We start from the raw sequence: 18,457 nt of genomic DNA, 5'->3' as shown, positions 1-18,457 counted from the left end.
ACAACACTGCTGGCCGTCCATGTGAACGCTGCTTATCATGAAGTCGATCTACAGCAGGCTGCTCGTTTGATTCGGCCTGTGACTGGACACGCTCGGTTCAGTCTTGCGAGGAGCGTTAATTTCCACACCAGGACGTTCCAGGAAAACCAGTAGGGTAAACCCTTTGTACAGGTTCATCAGTATGCCATGGCTGCTCTCAGGGTGACCTTCAGCGCTGCACTGCAGGTGCCACGGGGTGTGTGTGCGCGGAGGAGGAAATAATGAGTGTGTGAGCCTAAATGTCACCATCTAAACATTGAGGACGGGGACTGGCGAAGGGCTTGCTGACATTTGCTGCTAAGATAATTAGCCGCTAAGAGGCTAATCTGGAGGTCCTCGTCATGAGCTGCTGCTTTCACCTAAACGGCCAGCAGGGAGCAGCGTGGGCCTCGGTCGGCTCGATCGATACCGGCGCCGTGATAACGTGCTCTTCTTCAGAGGTCAGCAAGCACATAGCTGATGCAGCGAAGAAAACCAGAGCGACGGAGGGTCTGGATCTGAAGGTCAGGAAACGTGCAGGTTCATGGAAATGACGGGAGGCAGCGTTAAGTTTCTGAACCAATATGGTTCCACGCAATTTATTTATTGTATCAACATTGTGGTGCAATTAAGTATAAAAGAACGAAGAAAAGAACAACATTGGAGAGACAGTGAAGGTTTAAAGGGGTTAAAGGAAACCAAAGAGGCCCAATATGGAGACATTCTCAGACGGGACCTGGCGTCCCACTGCAGTGTCCTCCAGTCGTCTCCCGTGCTCAGGGCCTCAGACGTCTCCACAGTGAAACTTAATCTCACATGGGCCGGATAAATCTAGTCTAGTCTCAGTTTAAATCACACTCTTGTGTTCTACTGTATTTATTTTAGGCCTGGCCAGGTTCATCTGCGTTTAGAAAGCCATGTCGGTAGCTACAGGGTGTTTGCTGTGGGGTTTGTGTCTTGGTGGGCGTTTAAAGTGTGCTGGGGGCTCAGGGGCGTGTCCTCCCAGAACAGGGCTCGTGTTTTGGGCTCTCTGGGTGAGCTGAAGCAGGGACGCTGGAGGAAGACTCTCTCAGCAGCTAGGGGGCGCTGTCATGAATTCCTCTCCTTCTGCACGGGGAGAATGTCTGTTATCCAGTAGTGGAAGAGAGTACAGACTACTGCAGTTTCAGCTGTGAGAGAGAGGGAGAGAGAGAGATGGACAGAAAGAGGTAGGGAGAGAGAGAAAGAAAGACAGAGATGGAGAGATTGACAGAGAGAGGTAGGGGAGAGAGAGAGAGAGAGAGAGAGAGAGACCCAGTTAAAATCCAGTTTCTTCTGTTAAAGAAACTAGAGGCGGAGTATGTCCATCTATCAGGGCACTGTGTTGTCCTCAGGTGCCAAAGGAAAATTACAAATGGCCGTCCCACAAGCACGTGTCCACTTGATCTGGACACGTTCCATTTCACTTGTCCACTTGATCTGGACACGTTCCATTTCACGTGTCCACTTGATCTACGTGTCCACTTGATCTGGACACGTTCCATTTCACGTGTCCACTTGATCTGGACACGTTCCATTTCACGTGTCCACTTGATCTACGTGTCCACTTGATCTGGACACGTTCCATTTCACGTGTCCACTTGATTTGGACACGTTCCATTTCACGTGTCCACTTGATCTGGACACGTTCCATTTCACGTGTCCACTTGATCTGGACACGTTCCATTTCACGTGTCCACTTGATCTGGACACGTTCCATTTCACGTGGTCACCAATGCAGTAAGCAGTGATGTGCACAAACCCATCACTACCCACAACATTCCAATCAAGTGCAAAACAGCAAAAATACCACCAGGTAAATTATACCATTTAGAAGATTTCTGTTCTCCCCAGATCTCACCATAAAATGAAATTAATTGCCCAGAGGTTCATGAACACTGCATTGATCCACCTGTGGAAGATTAGAGTTCCTAAAAGCATTTTGCACATCAACAGGAGGACACCTGTGTGCTGTCTATAAAAAGGAAAAAAAAAATTAAAGGTAGAACCCTTACATCCCCCCAAACACATAATTTAACACTTAATACAGTCATTTTTGTGCTTGAACATTGAATTAGTTGTTCGGACCCAATTCTATTGAATATAAAACTGTATTTAGGGCTATTATGTGAAGCCATTCTCTGAAGAAAGGGTACAGCACCCTTAAAAATCAATCAGTCACACCTTCAGGTGGTCTTCTATTACCATGTGCAGTCTGCATAAAACATATCGGATTGTTATACCTCCATTACTCCGAGTGACTCTTGGAAGTGTGTGTGTGTGTGTGTGTGTGTGTGTGTGTGTGTGTGTGTGTGTGTGTGTGTGTGCGTGTAAAACCCTGTGTTCTGTGGGTGTGTGAGGGAGAATGTGATTTAACAGCTACGGTCAGACTATTTCCCCTTTTCCCTCTGAAACTCAGCTGAAATACACCATCTGATGCATTAATATCTATGGTGCAGGACGTTCCTCTAATGTGTCAACAGCTCAGCATCAGAGCGAGAAGCACAGAGCAGCAGGACGCCACCCTGGCCGCCCGCCTCATCTCTGCATCGCTTGTAAACACTCAAATAGAATATTGGCATTTAGAGAGCAAGGCCTGTGGGAACAGGTTCAACAGGGATTAACCATACAGTTAACATATGCACACAAACAACAAAAACAGACTTTTTCTAAACCCCTGCGTACCATTTTAATTACTGAACCTCGACACACACAGGGCAGGGACCAGTGACGCCCTGGTGCATCCTGAGGGAGGGAACAGGTGTGGGAGAGAGACTGGGAGAAAGACTGGGAGAAAGACTGGGAGAGAGACTGGGAGAGAGACTGGGAACACATCTCAGAAGAGTGACACCCTGGAGGGACCAACCTGAGATAAAGACCTTCCAGGACCGTCTGCAGTGTGGCAACGTGATTGGAGATAGTGTCCTAACATAGACCTGCAGGAATGGCACCAATCTTTAGCTGGTCTGAGCACCCCACAAACTTCGTCTCCGTGTTGACATCTGGCAGAACGGCCTTCAGTCACACAGAAGAGGCGGAACGGAGGCGCCGATGATCCCTAATGACGTCTGACCTACTTCTGAATCGTTCAGTGAGCGATTCCTGACAGTAATGACACCATAACCCTGCTGTAATATGCCAAATGACGTGTTCAATTATGTGGAACAGCCATTGATTTTCATTCATGCTGTTTAGTTAATGTTCCAAGACCGAAAGACTTTCACTCAGCTTTGCACTCCCAAACAAGCCAAACTTTGAGCAAGTCTTCAAAATGAACAGAGCGATGAATATCACAATTAAAACACTTTTCCCTGCAGCCTTAAAGTTTACAGTTTAATGAACATGGAGAGAGATGTGGGTCTTGGGCCACTTTTCCTTGCATTTATTACAAAAAAAATTGTAATTAAGATAAATAATTCACCCAGCAGTAGTGCTTACGGTGTAAAGATCATAATGGTGTATGAGGAGTATCCTTGGAGATACACCCATACCATGGATCTGTCTGAAAAAGCCACGAGTTCATTGCATTTTCTTTACAAAAAAAAAGCAAAAATCTAATTACACTCTACATACTAATAATAATCTAATGATCTAATTATACTTTTAGTCTGAAATTATTTATAGGTACTCAAGACAACACCTCAAAAAATATTTATAGTTGTAGCAATTATAGCTTTGGATTTTACAAAGAAGATATTGAACAAACCCAGGCCAGGGCGCCCCAACTTCTCCTGTGCTGGGATCTACTACTGGTGTTTGATTTCTTGGAAGTATATTTAGAATATTCTGTCTCCTTCACACTGGTTAATTTAGCCTTGCCAGGCCTTATGATGAACATTATAAAGCTGACATCTGACGGAATTAATTGGGTGATCTGTTTGGGTGACTCGGTTGGGTGATCTGTTTGGGTGACTCGGTTGGGTGATCTGGTTGGGTGACTCGGTTGGGTGATCTGGTTGGGTGACTCGGTTGGGTGATCTGGTTGAGAGATGTTGGGGGTCTGAACTGTTGTTTCAGCTATAGCACTACCTTTTACACTGTCATACATGTCCGTTCAAGCAGCTGTAAACTGCTTCTGCAGGCATCTGTACTGTACTGAATTCAGACAGTGCCCTGTGCTCTGTGTATACTGTTCCAGCCCTCACTGGCCTCTATGTTTGTGTGTGTGTGTGTGTGGGGGGGGGGGGGGGGGGGGGGGGGGGGGTAAACTAAATATCTTCTTAAGAAAGGTGTTCACATCCTTTACTCTCCACTCCAGACTGTGGTGAGGCTCAACACACCATGTTTGCTTTCATTATCCTTGAGATATGTGCAGAACTCAGGTGGAGTCCACCTGTAGGAGTCTGAACTGACACCTGAACTAGACACAGTTCGGATAGGAATAACACATTGGCCTCAGTCATTCTGAAATATATGAAGCTCTGCACAACCCTGGACCTTCCTAGACAACCCTGGACCTTGCAAACAACCACAGACCTTCCTAGACAACCACAGACCTTTCCGGACAACCCTGGACCTTCCTAGACAACTACAGACCTTTCCAGACAACCCTGGACCTTCCTGGAGTTGGCTGTCCGGCCAAATTGGGCATCTGGGCACCTTGGTCAGAGAGGTGAGACAAACCAAATGTTCACTCTGAAAGATCTCCTAAAGCCCTGGCCAGAGATGGGAGAACCTGTAGGATGAACCACCATCTCTGCAGTACTCCATAAAACAGGCCTTTGTGGCAGAGTGGAATGATTAAATGGCACTGTTATAAACCACATAAAACATCTTAAAACAGGCCTGAAGATGGCAGTTTACAGACGCTCGCCATCCAGTCTGATGGAGCTTGTGAAGATCAGCCATGGGACTGGAATGGGACGACCTGCTCAACTTCAGGAGTGCAACACCTGAAGATACAAGATACAGCTGCAACTGCTGCTAAAGGCTCTTCTACAGACCACCGAGTGAAGGATCTGAACACTTTAGACCACAGGATACTTCAGTTTTTCTTTTTAATTCATTAATTATGGACGATTAAGTGTACATTTATGGGTAAAAATGGGAATTACACAGAACAGCTGTAGCTTACAGAGTAGCCTGAACGCAGAAGACTTGCCCTCACTCTGTGTGTGTGGCCACTCACCTGTGGACAGTGTGGAGGTGCTGCTGAACTCCTGTAGGGCTGCGTTTAACTTTCCCACATCCCTCTGAGCCAGCAGAGCCCCAAGCCTGCACAAACCGGTCAGTCCAGTAGGGGGCAGCGTCCTGTCAGACATACGAGCGAACAACGACTCTGCTACATCAGCAGCGAGAGACGGCCGGCCTACGCCACTGGACCCTGCGGGGAGGAAGAGGAGGAGGAAGAAACACCGGTTAGTAAAGCTCTTCTTGAGATCTACCTCTACAGTTTAGCTCTGTGACACACAAGGGCAGCATTGAGCAGATCTGGAGTATGTTCAGCCATCACTCTGGGTCTCCAGGCACAGAAGAGCACTCACTCATTCAGAGACCACACCAAATATATTAACGATGACTGTGATGTTTCAGACCTGCACATGACCCTGCTTCAGCCAATCAGACGCCATCTGAACATTGGAGGCAGGTGTGTTAGATTAAGGGTTAAAGCTGGAACTGTATGTGATCATCTGCCCGAACACTGGAGTTCATTGTCCATTGTTTTTTAGGATTAAAACTTTCCTTAAAATTGGACAGCACAGTATAATTCAATAATTCAGTGGGCTTCAGCAGTTTCCAATAGGACAGAGCGTAGCAACCAGTACTGCTCTGTGTCACTTTAGGTTACTCACATTATGCAGCTCAGTATAGAGGTCAGTGTGCATGAGAGAGAGAGAGAGAGAGAGAGGGAGAGAGAGAGAGACAGACAGACAGAGACAGGGAGAGAGAGACAGGGAGAGAGAAAGAGAGCGCATGTGTCACAGTTTGAGTGTGACGAGATGAGTGTGTGTGTGAGAAGGTATTGATGTGTGTGAAAGGGAGAGCAGGAGTGTGTGTGTGTGTGTGTGAGCTACAGAATGAGTGACTGAGTAGATGTGAGGAAGTGTTAGAGCAGGATGAAAGGTTTCAGAGTTCCTCTCCTGCTCCTGTGTTTTAATTAACCTAAGAGCAATCACTCAAGCCCATTTACATGTAGAGACGCGTGTGCTCACTGCTGAGGTGTAACACTCTGAATGCTGAATGTTGTGTGGTAGCCAAAACGCCCTAAGAGATCCGTTTCCATAGCACCGGCCAATCTTGTTCACTGTAATTAAAAAGCTTAAATACATTAAAATAACACCAAGTATCGTTTTTAGTCTTAATGTATAAAGCGCCCGACGTTAATCTGTGTGATTCATTAGGATATAGACGTACGATCAGACAGGCAGAGGTCCATCGTGCTTCTGAGGAACGCTTCAATCTCATCTACAATCTCATCCAGGTTCTGCTGGGTTTCTTCGGCGTGGTCTTCCACCCCCTGGTCCTCACCGCCGTGTGTGTAGGTGAACTCTAGTGCCCTGGGCCGTGGCACCAGCCCCAGGGAGACGAGCTTCTCTTTGTGACGTTTCTTCTTCATCTTCCTCTTCTTATTTCTGCTGAGTCTCTCTGGGCCCTCGGCGCTGTGTGGTTCCGGCTTGTTCCCTCCCTCGGGTCCTTCTGGTAGTGGCGCTGTAGCGCCCCCTTGTGGAGGTGTTTCTCTTGCCCCTGCTTCACCGGGCTCAGAGACCACGCCTGCCTTCCTCTTCCTCCTTCGCCTCCTCCTCCTCCTCCTCGTTATGGGGTCTTCGTCCTCAGTACCACTGTGATCATCTGAACCTGAAAGATCAGCTGAAAAGTACAAGAACACTTCAGTCCCACATAACTGCATCCTTAAATGTGTGTGTGTGTGTGTGTGTGTGTGTGTGTGTGTGTGTGTGTGTGTGTGTGAGATAAACGAATATTCCGGGTGAGTAACTGTGAGAAGAGTTGAAGGTTTCCAGAGAAATGGACAGAGGACCTTCATTAGCTGTGCACACACGCACACACACACACACACACACACACACACACACACACACACACACACACACACACACACACACGTTATTAGGTTCACCTGTTCAATTGCTCGAAAACACAAATATCTAATCAGCCAATCACATGGCAGTAACTCAGCACATGTAGGCATGTAAACATGATCAAGATGACCTGATGAAGCTCAAATCATACTACAGAGTGGAGGAGTGGAGGATGGAGGATGGAGGATGGGGGAGTGGGGGATGGAGGATGGAGGATGGAGGAGTGGAGGATGGGGGAGTGGGGGATGGGGGATGGAGGAGTGGGGGATGGAGGAGTGGGGGATGGAGGAGTGGGGGATGGGGGAGTGGGGGATGGAGGAGTGGGGGATGGGGAGTGGAGGATGGGGGAGTGGAGGATGGGGGAGTGGAGGATGGGGAGTGGGGGATGGGGGAGTGGGGATGGAGGAGTGGGGGATGGAGGAGTGGGGGATGGAGGAGTGGAGGAGTGGGGGATGGAGGAGTGGGGGAGTGGGGGATGGAGGAGTGGGGGATGGAGGAGTGGGGGATGGAGGAGTGGAGGATGGAGGAGTGGAGGATGGGGGAGTGGAGGATGGGGGAGTGGGGGATGGAGGAGTGGGGGATGGGGGAGTGGGGGATGGAGGAGTGGAGGATGGAGGAGTGGAGGATGGAGGAGTGGGGGATGGAGGAGTGGAGGAGTGGGGGATGGAGGAGTGGAGGAGTGGGGGATGGAGGAGTGGGGGATGGGGGAGTGGAGGATGGAGGAGTGGGGGATGGAGGAGTGGAGGATGGAGGAGTGGAGGATGGAGGAGTGGAGGATGGAGGAGTGGGGGATGGAGGAGTGGAGGAGTGGGGGATGGAGGAGTGGAGGAGTGGGGGATGGAGGAGTGGGGATGGGGGAGTGGAGGATGGAGGAGTGGGGGATGGAGGAGTGGAGGATGGAGGAGTGGAGGATGGAGGAGTGGGGGATGGAGGAGTGGAGGAGTGGGGGATGGAGGAGTGGAGGAGTGGGGGATGGAGGAGTGGGGGATGGGGGAGTGGAGGATGGAGGAGTGGGGGATGGAGGAGTGGAGGAGTGGGGGATGGAGGAGTGGAGGAGTGGAGGATGGAGGAGTGGAGGATGGAGGAGTGGGGGATGGAGGAGTGGAGGAGTGGGGGATGGAGGAGTGGAGGAGTGGGGATGGAGGAGTGGAGGATGGAGGAGTGGGGGATGGAGGAGTGGAGGATGGAGGAGTGGAGGATGGAGGAGTGGGGGATGGAGGAGTGGAGGATGGGGGAGTGGGGGATGGAGGAGTGGAGGAGTGGAGGATGGAGGATGGAGGAGTGGAGGATGGAGGAGTGGAGGATGGAGGAGTGGAGGATGGGGGAGTGGGGGATGGGGGAGTGGGGGATGGGGGATGGAGGAGTGGGGGAGTGGGGGATGGAGGAGTGGAGGATGGAGGAGTGGGGATGGAGGAGTGGAGGATGGAGGAGTGGGGGAGTGGGGGATGGAGGAGTGGAGGATGGAGGAGTGGGGGATGGAGGAGTGGAGGATGGAGGAGTGGAGGAGTGGGGGATGGAGGAGTGGGGGAGTGGGGGATGGAGGAGTGGAGGATGGAGGAGTGGAGGAGTGGGGGATGGAGGAGTGGAGGAGTGGGGGATGGAGGAGTGGGGGATGGAGGAGTGGGGATGGAGGAGTGGAGGAGTGGAGGAGTGGGGATGGAGGAGTGGAGGATGGAGGAGTGGAGGATGGAGGAGTGGAGGATGGAGGAGTGGGGATGGAGGAGTGGGGGATGGAGGAGTGGGGGATGGAGGAGTGGGGGATGGAGGAGTGGAGGATGGAGGAGTGGGGGATGGAGGAGTGGGGGAGTGGGGGATGGAGGGAGTGGAGGATGGAGGAGTGGAGGATGGAGGAGTGGAGGATGGGGGAGTGGGGGATGGGGGATGGGGGATGGAGGAGTGGGGGATGGAGGAGTGGGGGATGGAGGAGTGGAGGATGGAGGAGTGGAGGATGGGGGAGTGGAGGATGGGGGAGTGGAGGATGGGGGAGTGGAGGAGTGGAGGATGGAGGATGGAGGAGTGGGGGATGGAGGAGTGGGGGATGGAGGAGTGGGGGATGGAGGAGTGGGGGATGGAGGAGTGGAGGAGTGGAGGATGGAGGAGTGGGGGATGGAGGAGTGGGGGATGGAGGAGTGGGGGATGGAGGAGTGGGGGAGTGGAGGATGGAGGATGGAGGAGTGGAGGATGGAGGAGTGGAGGATGGAGGAGTGGAGGATGGGGGAGTGGGGGATGGGGGATGGGGGATGGAGGAGTGGGGATGGAGGAGTGGAGGATGGAGGAGTGGAGGATGGAGGAGTGGAGGAGTGGGGGATGGAGGAGTGGGGGATGGAGGAGTGGGGGATGGGGGAGTGGAGGATGGAGGAGTGGAGGAGTGGGGGATGGAGGAGTGGGGGATGGAGGAGTGGGGGATGGGTGGAGTGGGGGATGGGGGAGTGGGGGATGGAGGAGTGGAGGATGGAGGAGTGGGAGGATGGAGTGGAGGTGGGGGAGTGGAGGATGGGGGAGTGGGGTGGGAGGGGAGTGGGAGGATGGAGGAGTGGAGGATGGAGGGGAGTGGAGGATGGAGGAGTGGAGGGTGGGGGATGGAGGATGAGTGGGAGTGGAGGATGGAGGAGTGGAGGATGGGGGGTGGATGGGAGGAGTGGGGGATGGGGGAGTGGGGGATGGAGGAGTGGAGGATGGGGGAGTGGAGGATGGGAGTGGGAGTGGGAGGGATGGAGGAGTGGATGGGTAGTGGGGGATGGGGAGTGGGGGATGGGGAGTGGGTGGAGTGGAGGATGGAGGAGTGGAGGATGGGGAGTGGGGGATGGGGTGGGTGGGGAGTGGGGGATGGGGAGTGGAGGATGGAGGAGTGGAGGATGGAGGAGTGGAGGATGGAGGAGTGGAGGATGGGGGAGTGGGGGATGGAGGAGTGGAGGATGGGGAGTGGAGGATGGGGGAGTGGGGGATGGGGGAGTGGGGAGTGGGGATGGAGGAGTGGAGGATGGAGGAGTGGAGGATGGGGAGTGGGGGATGGGAGTGGGGATGGAGGAGTGGAGGATGGAGGAGTGGAGGAGTGGGGGATGGAGGAGTGGAGGAGTGGGGATGAGGAGTGGAGGATGGAGGAGTGGGGGATGGAGGAGTGGGGGATGGGGGAGTGAGGAGTGGGGGATGGAGGAGGAGGTGGAGGATGGGGGAGTGGGGGGATGGAGGAGTGGAGGAGTGGGGGATGGAGGAGTGGAGGAGTGGGGGATGGAGGAGTGGAGGATGGAGGAGTGGGGGATGGAGGAGTGGAGGAGTGGGGGATGGGGGAGTGGGGATGGAGGAGTGGGGGATGGGGTGGAGGATGGAGGATGGAGGAGTGGAGTGGAGGATGGTGGAGTGGGGGATGGGGGAGTGGGGGATGGAGGAGTGGAGGATGGAGGAGTGGGGGATGGAGGAGTGGGGGATGGAGGAGTGGAGGAGTGGGGGATGGAGGAGTGGAGGAGTGGGGTGGAGGAGTGGAGGATGGAGGAGTGGGGGATGGAGGAGTGGGGATGGAGGAGTGGGGGATGGGGGAGTGGAGGATGGAGGAGTGGAGGATGGAGGAGTGGAGGATGGGGAGTGGGGGATGGAGGAGTGGGGATGGGGGAGTGGAGGATGGAGGAGTGGAGGATGGAGGAGTGGAGGATGGAGGAGTGGAGGATGGAGGAGTGGGGGAGTGGAGGATGGTGGAGTGGAGGATGGGGAGTGGGGGATGGGGGAGTGGGGGATGGAGGAGTGGGGATGGGGGAGTGGATGGAGGAGTGGAGGATGGAGGAGTGGAGGATGGGGAGTGGGGGATGGGGAGTGGGGATGGAGGAGTGGAGGATGGAGGAGTGGGGGATGGAGGAGTGAGGATGGAGGAGTGGAGGATGGGGAGTGGAGGAGTGGGGGATGGAGGAGTGGGGATGGAGGAGTGGAGGAGTGGTGGGATGGAGGAGTGGAGGATGGAGGAGTGGGGGATGGAGGAGTGGAGGATGGAGGAGTGGGGGAGTGGGGGATGGAGGAGTGGAGGAGTGGGGGATGGAGGAGTGGGGGAGTGGGGGATGGAGGAGTGGAGGATGGAGGAGTGGGGGAGTGGGGGATGGAGGAGTGGAGGAGTGGGGGATGGAGGAGTGGGGGAGTGGGGGATGGAGGAGTGGAGGATGGAGGAGTGGAGGAGTGGGGGATGGAGGAGTGGAGGAGTGGGGGATGGAGGAGTGGAGTGGGGATGAGGATGGGGAGAGTGGGTTGGAGGATGAGTAGAGGAGAGGGGATGGAGGTGGTGGAGGAGTGGAGGAGTGGGGGATGGAGGAGGAGTGGGGGATGGGGGGATGGTGGAGGATGGAGGAGAGGTGGATGAGGAGTGGGGGATGGAGGAGTGAGGTGGAGGAGTGGGATGAGAGGAGTGGAGGAGTGGGGGATGGATTGGAGAGGGGGATGGAGGAGTGGGGATGGAGGAGTGGGGATGGAGGAGGATGGAGGAGTGGATTGGTGGAGGAGTGGGATGGAGTGGGGGATGGAGGTAGTGGGGGATGGAGTGGGGGATGGAGGAGATGGTGGAGTGGGATTGGGGATGGTGGAGTGGGGAGTGAGGAGGGAGTGGGGAGTGGGGATGGAGGAGTGAGTGGGGATGGAGGAGTGGGGGATTGGAGGAGTGGAGGATGGAGGAGTGGGGGATGGAGGAGTGTTGGGGGATGGAGGAGTGGAGAGTGGAGGAGTGGAGGAGTGGGATGGATGGAGTGGGAGGATGGAGGAGTGGGATGGAGGAGTGGGGAGTGGAGGAGTGGAGGGTGATGAGTGAGTGGGAGTGGAGGAGTGGAGGGATGGGGGATGGGAGGGATGAGGATGTGAGTGAGGATGGAGGAGTGGGATGGAGGAGGAGGATGGAGGAGATGAGGAGGAGTGGGGATGGAGGAGTGGAGAGGAGGATGAGGAGTGGAGTGGGATGGAGGAGTGGGGATGGAGAGTGGGGGATGGAGGAGGAGAGTGGAGGATGGAGGAGTGGGGGATGGAGGAGTGGGGGATGGAGGAGTGGAGGGATGGAGGAGTGGGGGATGGAGGAGTGGGGGATGGAGGAGTGGGGGATGGGAGAGTGGGGGATGGAGGAGTGGGGATGAGGAGTGGGGGATGGAGGAGTGGGGGATGGAGGAGTGGGGGATGGAGGAGTGGAGGATGGAGGATGGAGGAGTGGGGGATGGAGGAGTGGGGGAGTGGAGGAGTGGAGGATGGAGGAGTGGGGGATGGAGGAGTGGGGGAGAGGAGGTGGGGGATGGAGGAGTGGAGGATGGAGGAGTGGGGGATGGGGAGTGGAGGATGAGGAGTGGGGGATGGGGAGTGGGGGATGGAGGAGTGGAGGATGGAGGAGTGGAGGATGGGGGAGTGGGGGATGGAGGAGTGGAGGATGGAGGAGTGGAGGATGGAGGAGTGGGGGAGTGGGGGATGGAGGAGTGGAGGAGTGGGGGATGGAGGAGTGGAGGAGTGGGGGATGGAGGAGTGGAGGATGAGGAGTGGGGGAGTGGGGGATGGAGGAGTGGGGGATGGAGGAGTGGGGGATGGAGGAGTGGAGGATGGAGGAGTGGGGGATGGAGGAGTGGAGGATGGAGGAGTGGGGGAGTGGGGGATGGAGGAGTGGAGGAGTGGGGGATGGAGGAGTGGAGGGATGGGGGAGTGGGGGATGGAGGAGTGGGGGATGGAGGAGTGGAGGATGGAGGAGTGGAGGATGGAGGAGTGGGGATGGAGGAGTGGGGATGGAGGAGTGGAGGATGGAGGAGTGGGGAGTGGAGGATGGAGGAGTGGGGGATGGAGGAGTGGGGGATGAGGAGTGGGGGATGGAGGAGTGGAGGATGGAGGAGTGGAGGATGGAGGAGTGGGGGAGTGGAGGAGTGGGGGAGTGGAGGATGGAGGAGTGGGGGATGAGGAGTGGAGGAGTGGGGGAGTGGGGGATGGAGGAGTGGAGGAGTGGGGGAGGGAGTGGAGGAGTGGGGATGGAGGAGTGGGGGATGGAGGAGTGGGGGATGGAGGAGTGGAGGAGTGGAGGATGGAGGAGTGGAGGAGTGGGGATGGAGGAGTGGGGGATGGAGTGGAGGAGTGGGAGTGGGGAGTGGAGGGAGTGGAGGATGGAGGAGGATGGAGGAGTGGGGGATGGAGGAGTGGGGGATGGAGGAGTGGGGATGAGGAGTGGGGGATGGAGGAGTGGGGGATGGAGGAGGATGGAGGAGTGGGAGGAATGGAGGAGTGGGGGATGGAGGAGTGGGGGATGGAGGAGTGGAGGGTGGAGGAGTGGAGGATGGAGGAGTGGAGGATGGAGGAGTGGGGATGGAGGAGTGGGGGATGAGGAGTGGAGGAGTGGGGATGGAGGAGTGGAGGATGGGGGAGTGGGGGATGAGGAGTGGAGGATGGAGGAGTGGAGGATGGAGGAGTGGGGGATGGAGGGAGTGGGGGATGGAGGAGTGGAGGATGGAGGATGGAGGAGTGGGGGATGGAGGAGTGGGGGATGGAGGAGTGGAGAGTGGGGGATGGAGGAGTGGGGGATGGAGGAGTGGAGGATGGAGGAGTGGGGGATGGAGGAGGTGGGGATGGAGGATGGAGGAGATGGAGGAGTGGAGGAGTGGGATGGAGGAGTGGGGGATGGAGGAGTGGAGGGATGGAGGAGTGGGGGATGGAGGAGTGGGGGATGGAGGAGTGGGGGATGGAGGAGTGGGGATGGAGGAGTGGGGGATGGAGGAGTGGGGGATGAGGAGTGGGGTATGGAGGAGTGGAGATGACTGAGTGGGGATGGAGGAGTGGGGAATGGAGGAGTGGAGGCTGGAGAGTGGGGAGTGGGAGTGGAGGAGTGGGGGATGGAGGAGTGGGTGGAGGAGTGGGGATGAGGAGTGGGGGATGGAGAGTGGAGGAGTGGGGGATGGAGGAGTGGGGGATGGAGGAGTGGGGGATGGAGGAGTGGAGGCTGAGGAGTGGGGATGAGGAGGAGTGGGGGATGGAGGAGTGGGGGATGGAGGAGTGGAGGATGGAGGAGTGGGGGATGGAGGAGGTGGGGGATGGAGGAGTGGAGGATGGAGAGTGGGGATGGAGGAGTGGGGGGAGTGGAGGATGGAGGAGTGGGGGATGGAGGAGTGGGGGATGGAGGAGTGGAGGATGGAGGAGTGGAGGATGGAAGAGTGGGGGGATGGAGGAGTGGGGGATGGAGGAGTGGGGGATGGAGGAGTGGGGGATGGAGGAGTGGGGGATGGAGGAGTGGAGGATGGGAGTGGGGGCTGGAGGAAGTGGGGATGGAGGAGTGGGGGATGGAGGAGTGGGGATGGAGGAGTGTCAGTCTTCTATTTTCATTCTTCTATTTTCATTCTTTCATTCTTTCTAGTGGGGGATGGAGGAGTGGGGGATGAGGATTTAAGTGAACATGGCATCCATGATGGTGCTAGAGGAGTTAGGTCAGAAACGGCTGATTTTCTGGAACATTCTCACAAGCATCTCTAGGGTTTCCAGCGAATGGTCTGAAATATATCCAGTGACTGGCAGTTCTCTGGGTGAATGTTGGTAGCAGAGGTCAGGGGGAAATAGACAGACTGGTTAGACGTGACTGACCGGCAGCAGTAGCTCAAATAATCAGAATCAGAAATACTTTATTGATCCCAGGAGGAAAAGAACCAGTGGTAGAACCACTGAGGGACACAGGAGAGCAGCAGACACCATCGGCCTCCATCAGACACCACCAGCCTCCATCAGACACCACCGGCCTCCATCAGACACCACCGGCCTCCATCAGACACCACCGGCCTCCATCAGACACCACCAGCCTCCATCAGACACCACCATCAGACACCACCAGCCTCCATCAGACACCACCATCAGATACCACCAGCCTCCATCAGACACCACTGGGCTCCATCAGACACCACCAGCCTCCATCAGACACCACTATCAGACACCACCAGCCTCCATCAGACACCACCATCAGACACCACCAGCCTCACATCAGACACCACCATCAGACACCACCAGCCTCCATCAGACACCACCGGCCTCCATCAGACACCACCGGCCTCCATCAGACACCACCAGCCTCCATCAGACACCACCATCAGACACCACCAGCCTCACATCAGACACCACCATCAGACACCACCAGCCTCACATCAGACACCACCATCAGACACCACCAGCCTCCATCAGACACCACCATCAGATACCACCAGCCTCCATCAGACACCACCATCAGACACCACCAGCCTCCATCAGACACCACCGGGCTCCATCATCAGACACACCGGGCTCCATCAGACACCACCGGCCTCCATCAGACACTACCGGCCTCCATCAGACACCACCATCAGATACCACCAGCCTCCATCAGACACCACCATCAGATACCACCAGCCTCCATCAGACACCACCATCAGACACCACCAGCCTCCATCAGACACCACCGGGCTCCATCATCAGACACCACCGGGCTCCATCATCAGACACCACCGGGCTCCATCAGACACCACCGGGCTCCATCAGACACCACCGGGCTCCATCATCAGACACAACCAGCCTCCATCATCAGACACTACTAGCCTCCATCAGACACCACCTGGCTCCATCATCAGACACCACCGGGCTCCATCATCAGACACCACCAGCCTCCATCAGACACCACCTGGCTCCATCATCAGACACCACCGGGCTCCATCATCAGATACCACCGGCCTCGATCATCAGACACCATCGGGCTCAATCAGCAGGCTACAGTTCACCTAATTTCAAGCAACAGAAGACTGTGACCTCCAGACAGAAGGGTCAGTGTGGTGTAAATAACATGAAGGCATGTCCCACCCTGCCTGGTACGAGTGCTTCAGGTTGCTGGTGCTGCAAGTGTTCAGGATATTTTATTGCTACAGTTTGAGGCCCCTTGATACGAACTTATGCATCATTTAAACCCCATAGCCCACCTGAGCACCGAGGCTGTCCGTGTCTCCCGCTTTACGATGGGATAAAGGAGAGAAGGTCAGAAGACAGGAGCACTTCTAACCACAGCCACACTCTCACTTAGAAGATCACTATTCTAATGAATAAATATTTGAATAAGGTGGGTGGTATGTGTAAAGATAACAGGTTGAAGCAGAGTGTGGAAAAGTGTTGCTTTAAATGACACCATCAATTCTCGTCTGAAAGTCATCTAGGACAAATTATTACATGAGCACGAACACGCATGCAAACACACGATTTTCATGTGCTTATAAAACAATGCACATGCATGCGCTCGCACACACAGTTTAAGTTCACATCAGAGTGCTCTCTGTTCCCCGTCACCTGCCCCCCTCCTCATCGCCCCTGTCCTCCTGGGAGTCCAGCGGCCATATGGGCCTAAAGAACACGGTGGTGGTGGACCAGAACCGACGTGTCCTCCAGTACGCCCCAATATTCATTAATCCCAGCGCAGTGGAGGAGTGCGGCAAAGCTCTGAGCTGCTGATCACACAGCCTTGTGCCATTACAAAGCTCATTATGATGAGGAAGATGTCCTCTGGTGCTGCCCGGCATAAGAGACACAGGATGGGGGGATGGGCACTTAATAATATGGATAATGGGAATGGGGGGGGGGGGGGCAGGATTGGGGGAGGTGTGTGTGGTGTTATTGCTGCTTTGCAGGTTCAAACAAGGACTGCTCAGAGTGGTAGTGTCGCAAAACAGTGCACGCTTTCACACACTGAACCCACATCGCAAAGTACTGAACTCGTAACACAAAGTACTGAACCCACATCGCAAAGTACTGAACTCGTACCACAAAGTACTGAACTGTCCACAGGACATTCAAAAGGTCTTGAAGCTGTGGGATCATGTATGGCAAAAAGAAAAAAATTCTTACTGTAAGGTCGAACAACTTAACATGATACAAAGCCAGACTGCAGCCCCTAGTGGCGGGGTTATTCACCACAGTTGCTCAGTTGTAGAGTTGCTCATTCTCTGGGGTTGGATTTGAGTGATATTTCAGTGATGTGAAGAACATTAATTAGGAGACGAAGTCCTGGAGGGTCTAATCCACCCAGAAGAAAGAGAGAGAGCAGAAAGAGAAGAGTTGTGTGACGGGTGTAGCCAGCGTCGGTGGAGTCTGGGGAGCGTGAGGAGAACCACCCAAGGGCAGCAGCACTACTGAACACCTCCAGACATTCACAAACAAACAGTGAAGCTACAGGAGAACGGCTCTGCAGGAGATCACCTTCACATGGTCCGTCTCACTGTTAGACGTCTTATGACCAGATGAATGAGGAGGGGACCAGGTGAATGAGGAGGGGACCAGGTGAAGGGTGAGGGGACCAGGTGAAGGGTGAGGGGACCAGATGAAGGGTGAGGGGACCAGGTGAAGGGTGAGGGGACCAGATGAAGGGTGAGGGGACCAGATGAAGGGTGAGGGGACCAGATGAAGGGTGAGGGGACCAGATGAATGAGGAGGGGACCAGATGAAGGGTGAGGGGACCAGGTGAAGGGTGAGGGGACCAGATGAAGGGTGAGGGGACCAGGTGAAGGGTGAGGGGACCAGGTGAATGAGGAGGGGACCAGATGAAGGGTGAGGGGACCAGGTGATGGGTGAGGGGACCAGGTGATGGGTGAGGGGACCAGATGAAGGGTGAGGGGACCAGATGAAGGGTGAGGGGACCAGATGAATGAGGAGGGGACCAGATGAAGGGTGAGGGGACCAGGTGAAGGGTGAGGGGACCAGATGAAGGGTGAGGGGACCAGATGAAGGGTGAGGGGACCAGGTGAATGAGGAGGGGACCAGATGAAGGGTGAGGGGACCAGATGAAGGGTGAGGGGACCAGATGAAGGGTGAGGGGACCAGGTGAATGAGGAGGGGACCAGATGAAGGGTGAGGGGACCAGGTGAAGGGTGAGGGGACCAGATGAAGGGTGAGGGGACCAGATGAAGGGTGAGGGGACCAGATGAAGGGTGAGGGGACCAGGTGAATGAGGAGGGGACCAGATGAAGGGTGAGGGGACCAGGTGAAGGGTGAGGGGACCAGATGAAGGGTGAGGGGATCAGATGAAGGGTGAGGGGACCAGATGAAGGGTGAGGGGACCAGATGAAGGGTGAGGGGACCAGATGAAGGGTGAGGGGACCAGATGAAGGGTGAGGGGATCAGGTGAAGGGTGAGGGGACCAGGTGAAGGGTGAGGGGACCAGGTGAATGAGGAGGGGACCAGATGAAGGGTGAGGGGACCAGGTGAAGGGTGAGGGGACCAGGTGAAGGGTGAGGGGACCAGATGATGGGTGAGGGGACCAGATGATGGGTGAGGGTTTGTGAGTGCTGAAGACTGGCAAAGCTTCCAGTGCTGCCCAGTAAGAAGTAATAAACCCTTGAAAATAATTAAATGAGAAGGAAAGGCTTTCAGGAAAATGAAAGAGCATCACGGCAGAAGGGAAGAGA

At 55.3% G+C, this 18,457-nt stretch overlaps 1 protein-coding gene across 1 annotated transcript; it reads right to left on the bottom strand.

Annotated features, from left to right (window-relative positions):
* Positions 1-584: 584 nt before the first annotated feature.
* On the bottom strand, positions 585-6,883 carry erich1 (glutamate rich 1). Its single transcript, XM_076994555.1, has 3 exons — positions 6,391-6,883; positions 5,165-5,359; positions 585-1,187 (listed from the first exon to the last, which is right to left on the bottom strand). The coding sequence occupies exons 1-3, from the start codon at positions 6,881-6,883 to the stop codon at positions 1,108-1,110; spliced, it is 768 nt and encodes a 255-aa protein (XP_076850670.1). The 3' UTR covers positions 585-1,107.
* Between the last annotated feature and the right edge of the window lie 11,574 nt (positions 6,884-18,457).

The sequence above is a fragment of the Brachyhypopomus gauderio genome, unplaced genomic scaffold (assembly GCF_052324685.1).
Source record: "Brachyhypopomus gauderio isolate BG-103 unplaced genomic scaffold, BGAUD_0.2 sc151, whole genome shotgun sequence".
Lineage (NCBI taxonomy): Eukaryota > Metazoa > Chordata > Actinopteri > Gymnotiformes > Hypopomidae > Brachyhypopomus > Brachyhypopomus gauderio.
The sequence above is the reverse complement of the archived record's forward strand: the minus strand, read 5'-3'. Positions and strand labels throughout refer to the sequence as shown.

Bases quoted from the DNA above. Each gene is read 5' to 3' on its own strand.
- erich1 (XM_076994555.1), bottom strand. From the start codon at position 6,883: ATGCAGTTATGTGGGACTGAAGTGTTCTTGTACTTTTCAGCTGATCTT. The intron at 5,360-6,390 runs GTACGTCTATAT...TCCTCCCCGCAG, and splicing joins GGACCTCTGCCTGTCTGATC to GGTCCAGTGGCGTAGGCCGG. The intron at 1,188-5,164 runs GTGAGTGGCCAC...TCTCTCTCACAG, and splicing joins CACCTCCACACTGTCCACAG to CTGAAACTGCAGTAGTCTGT.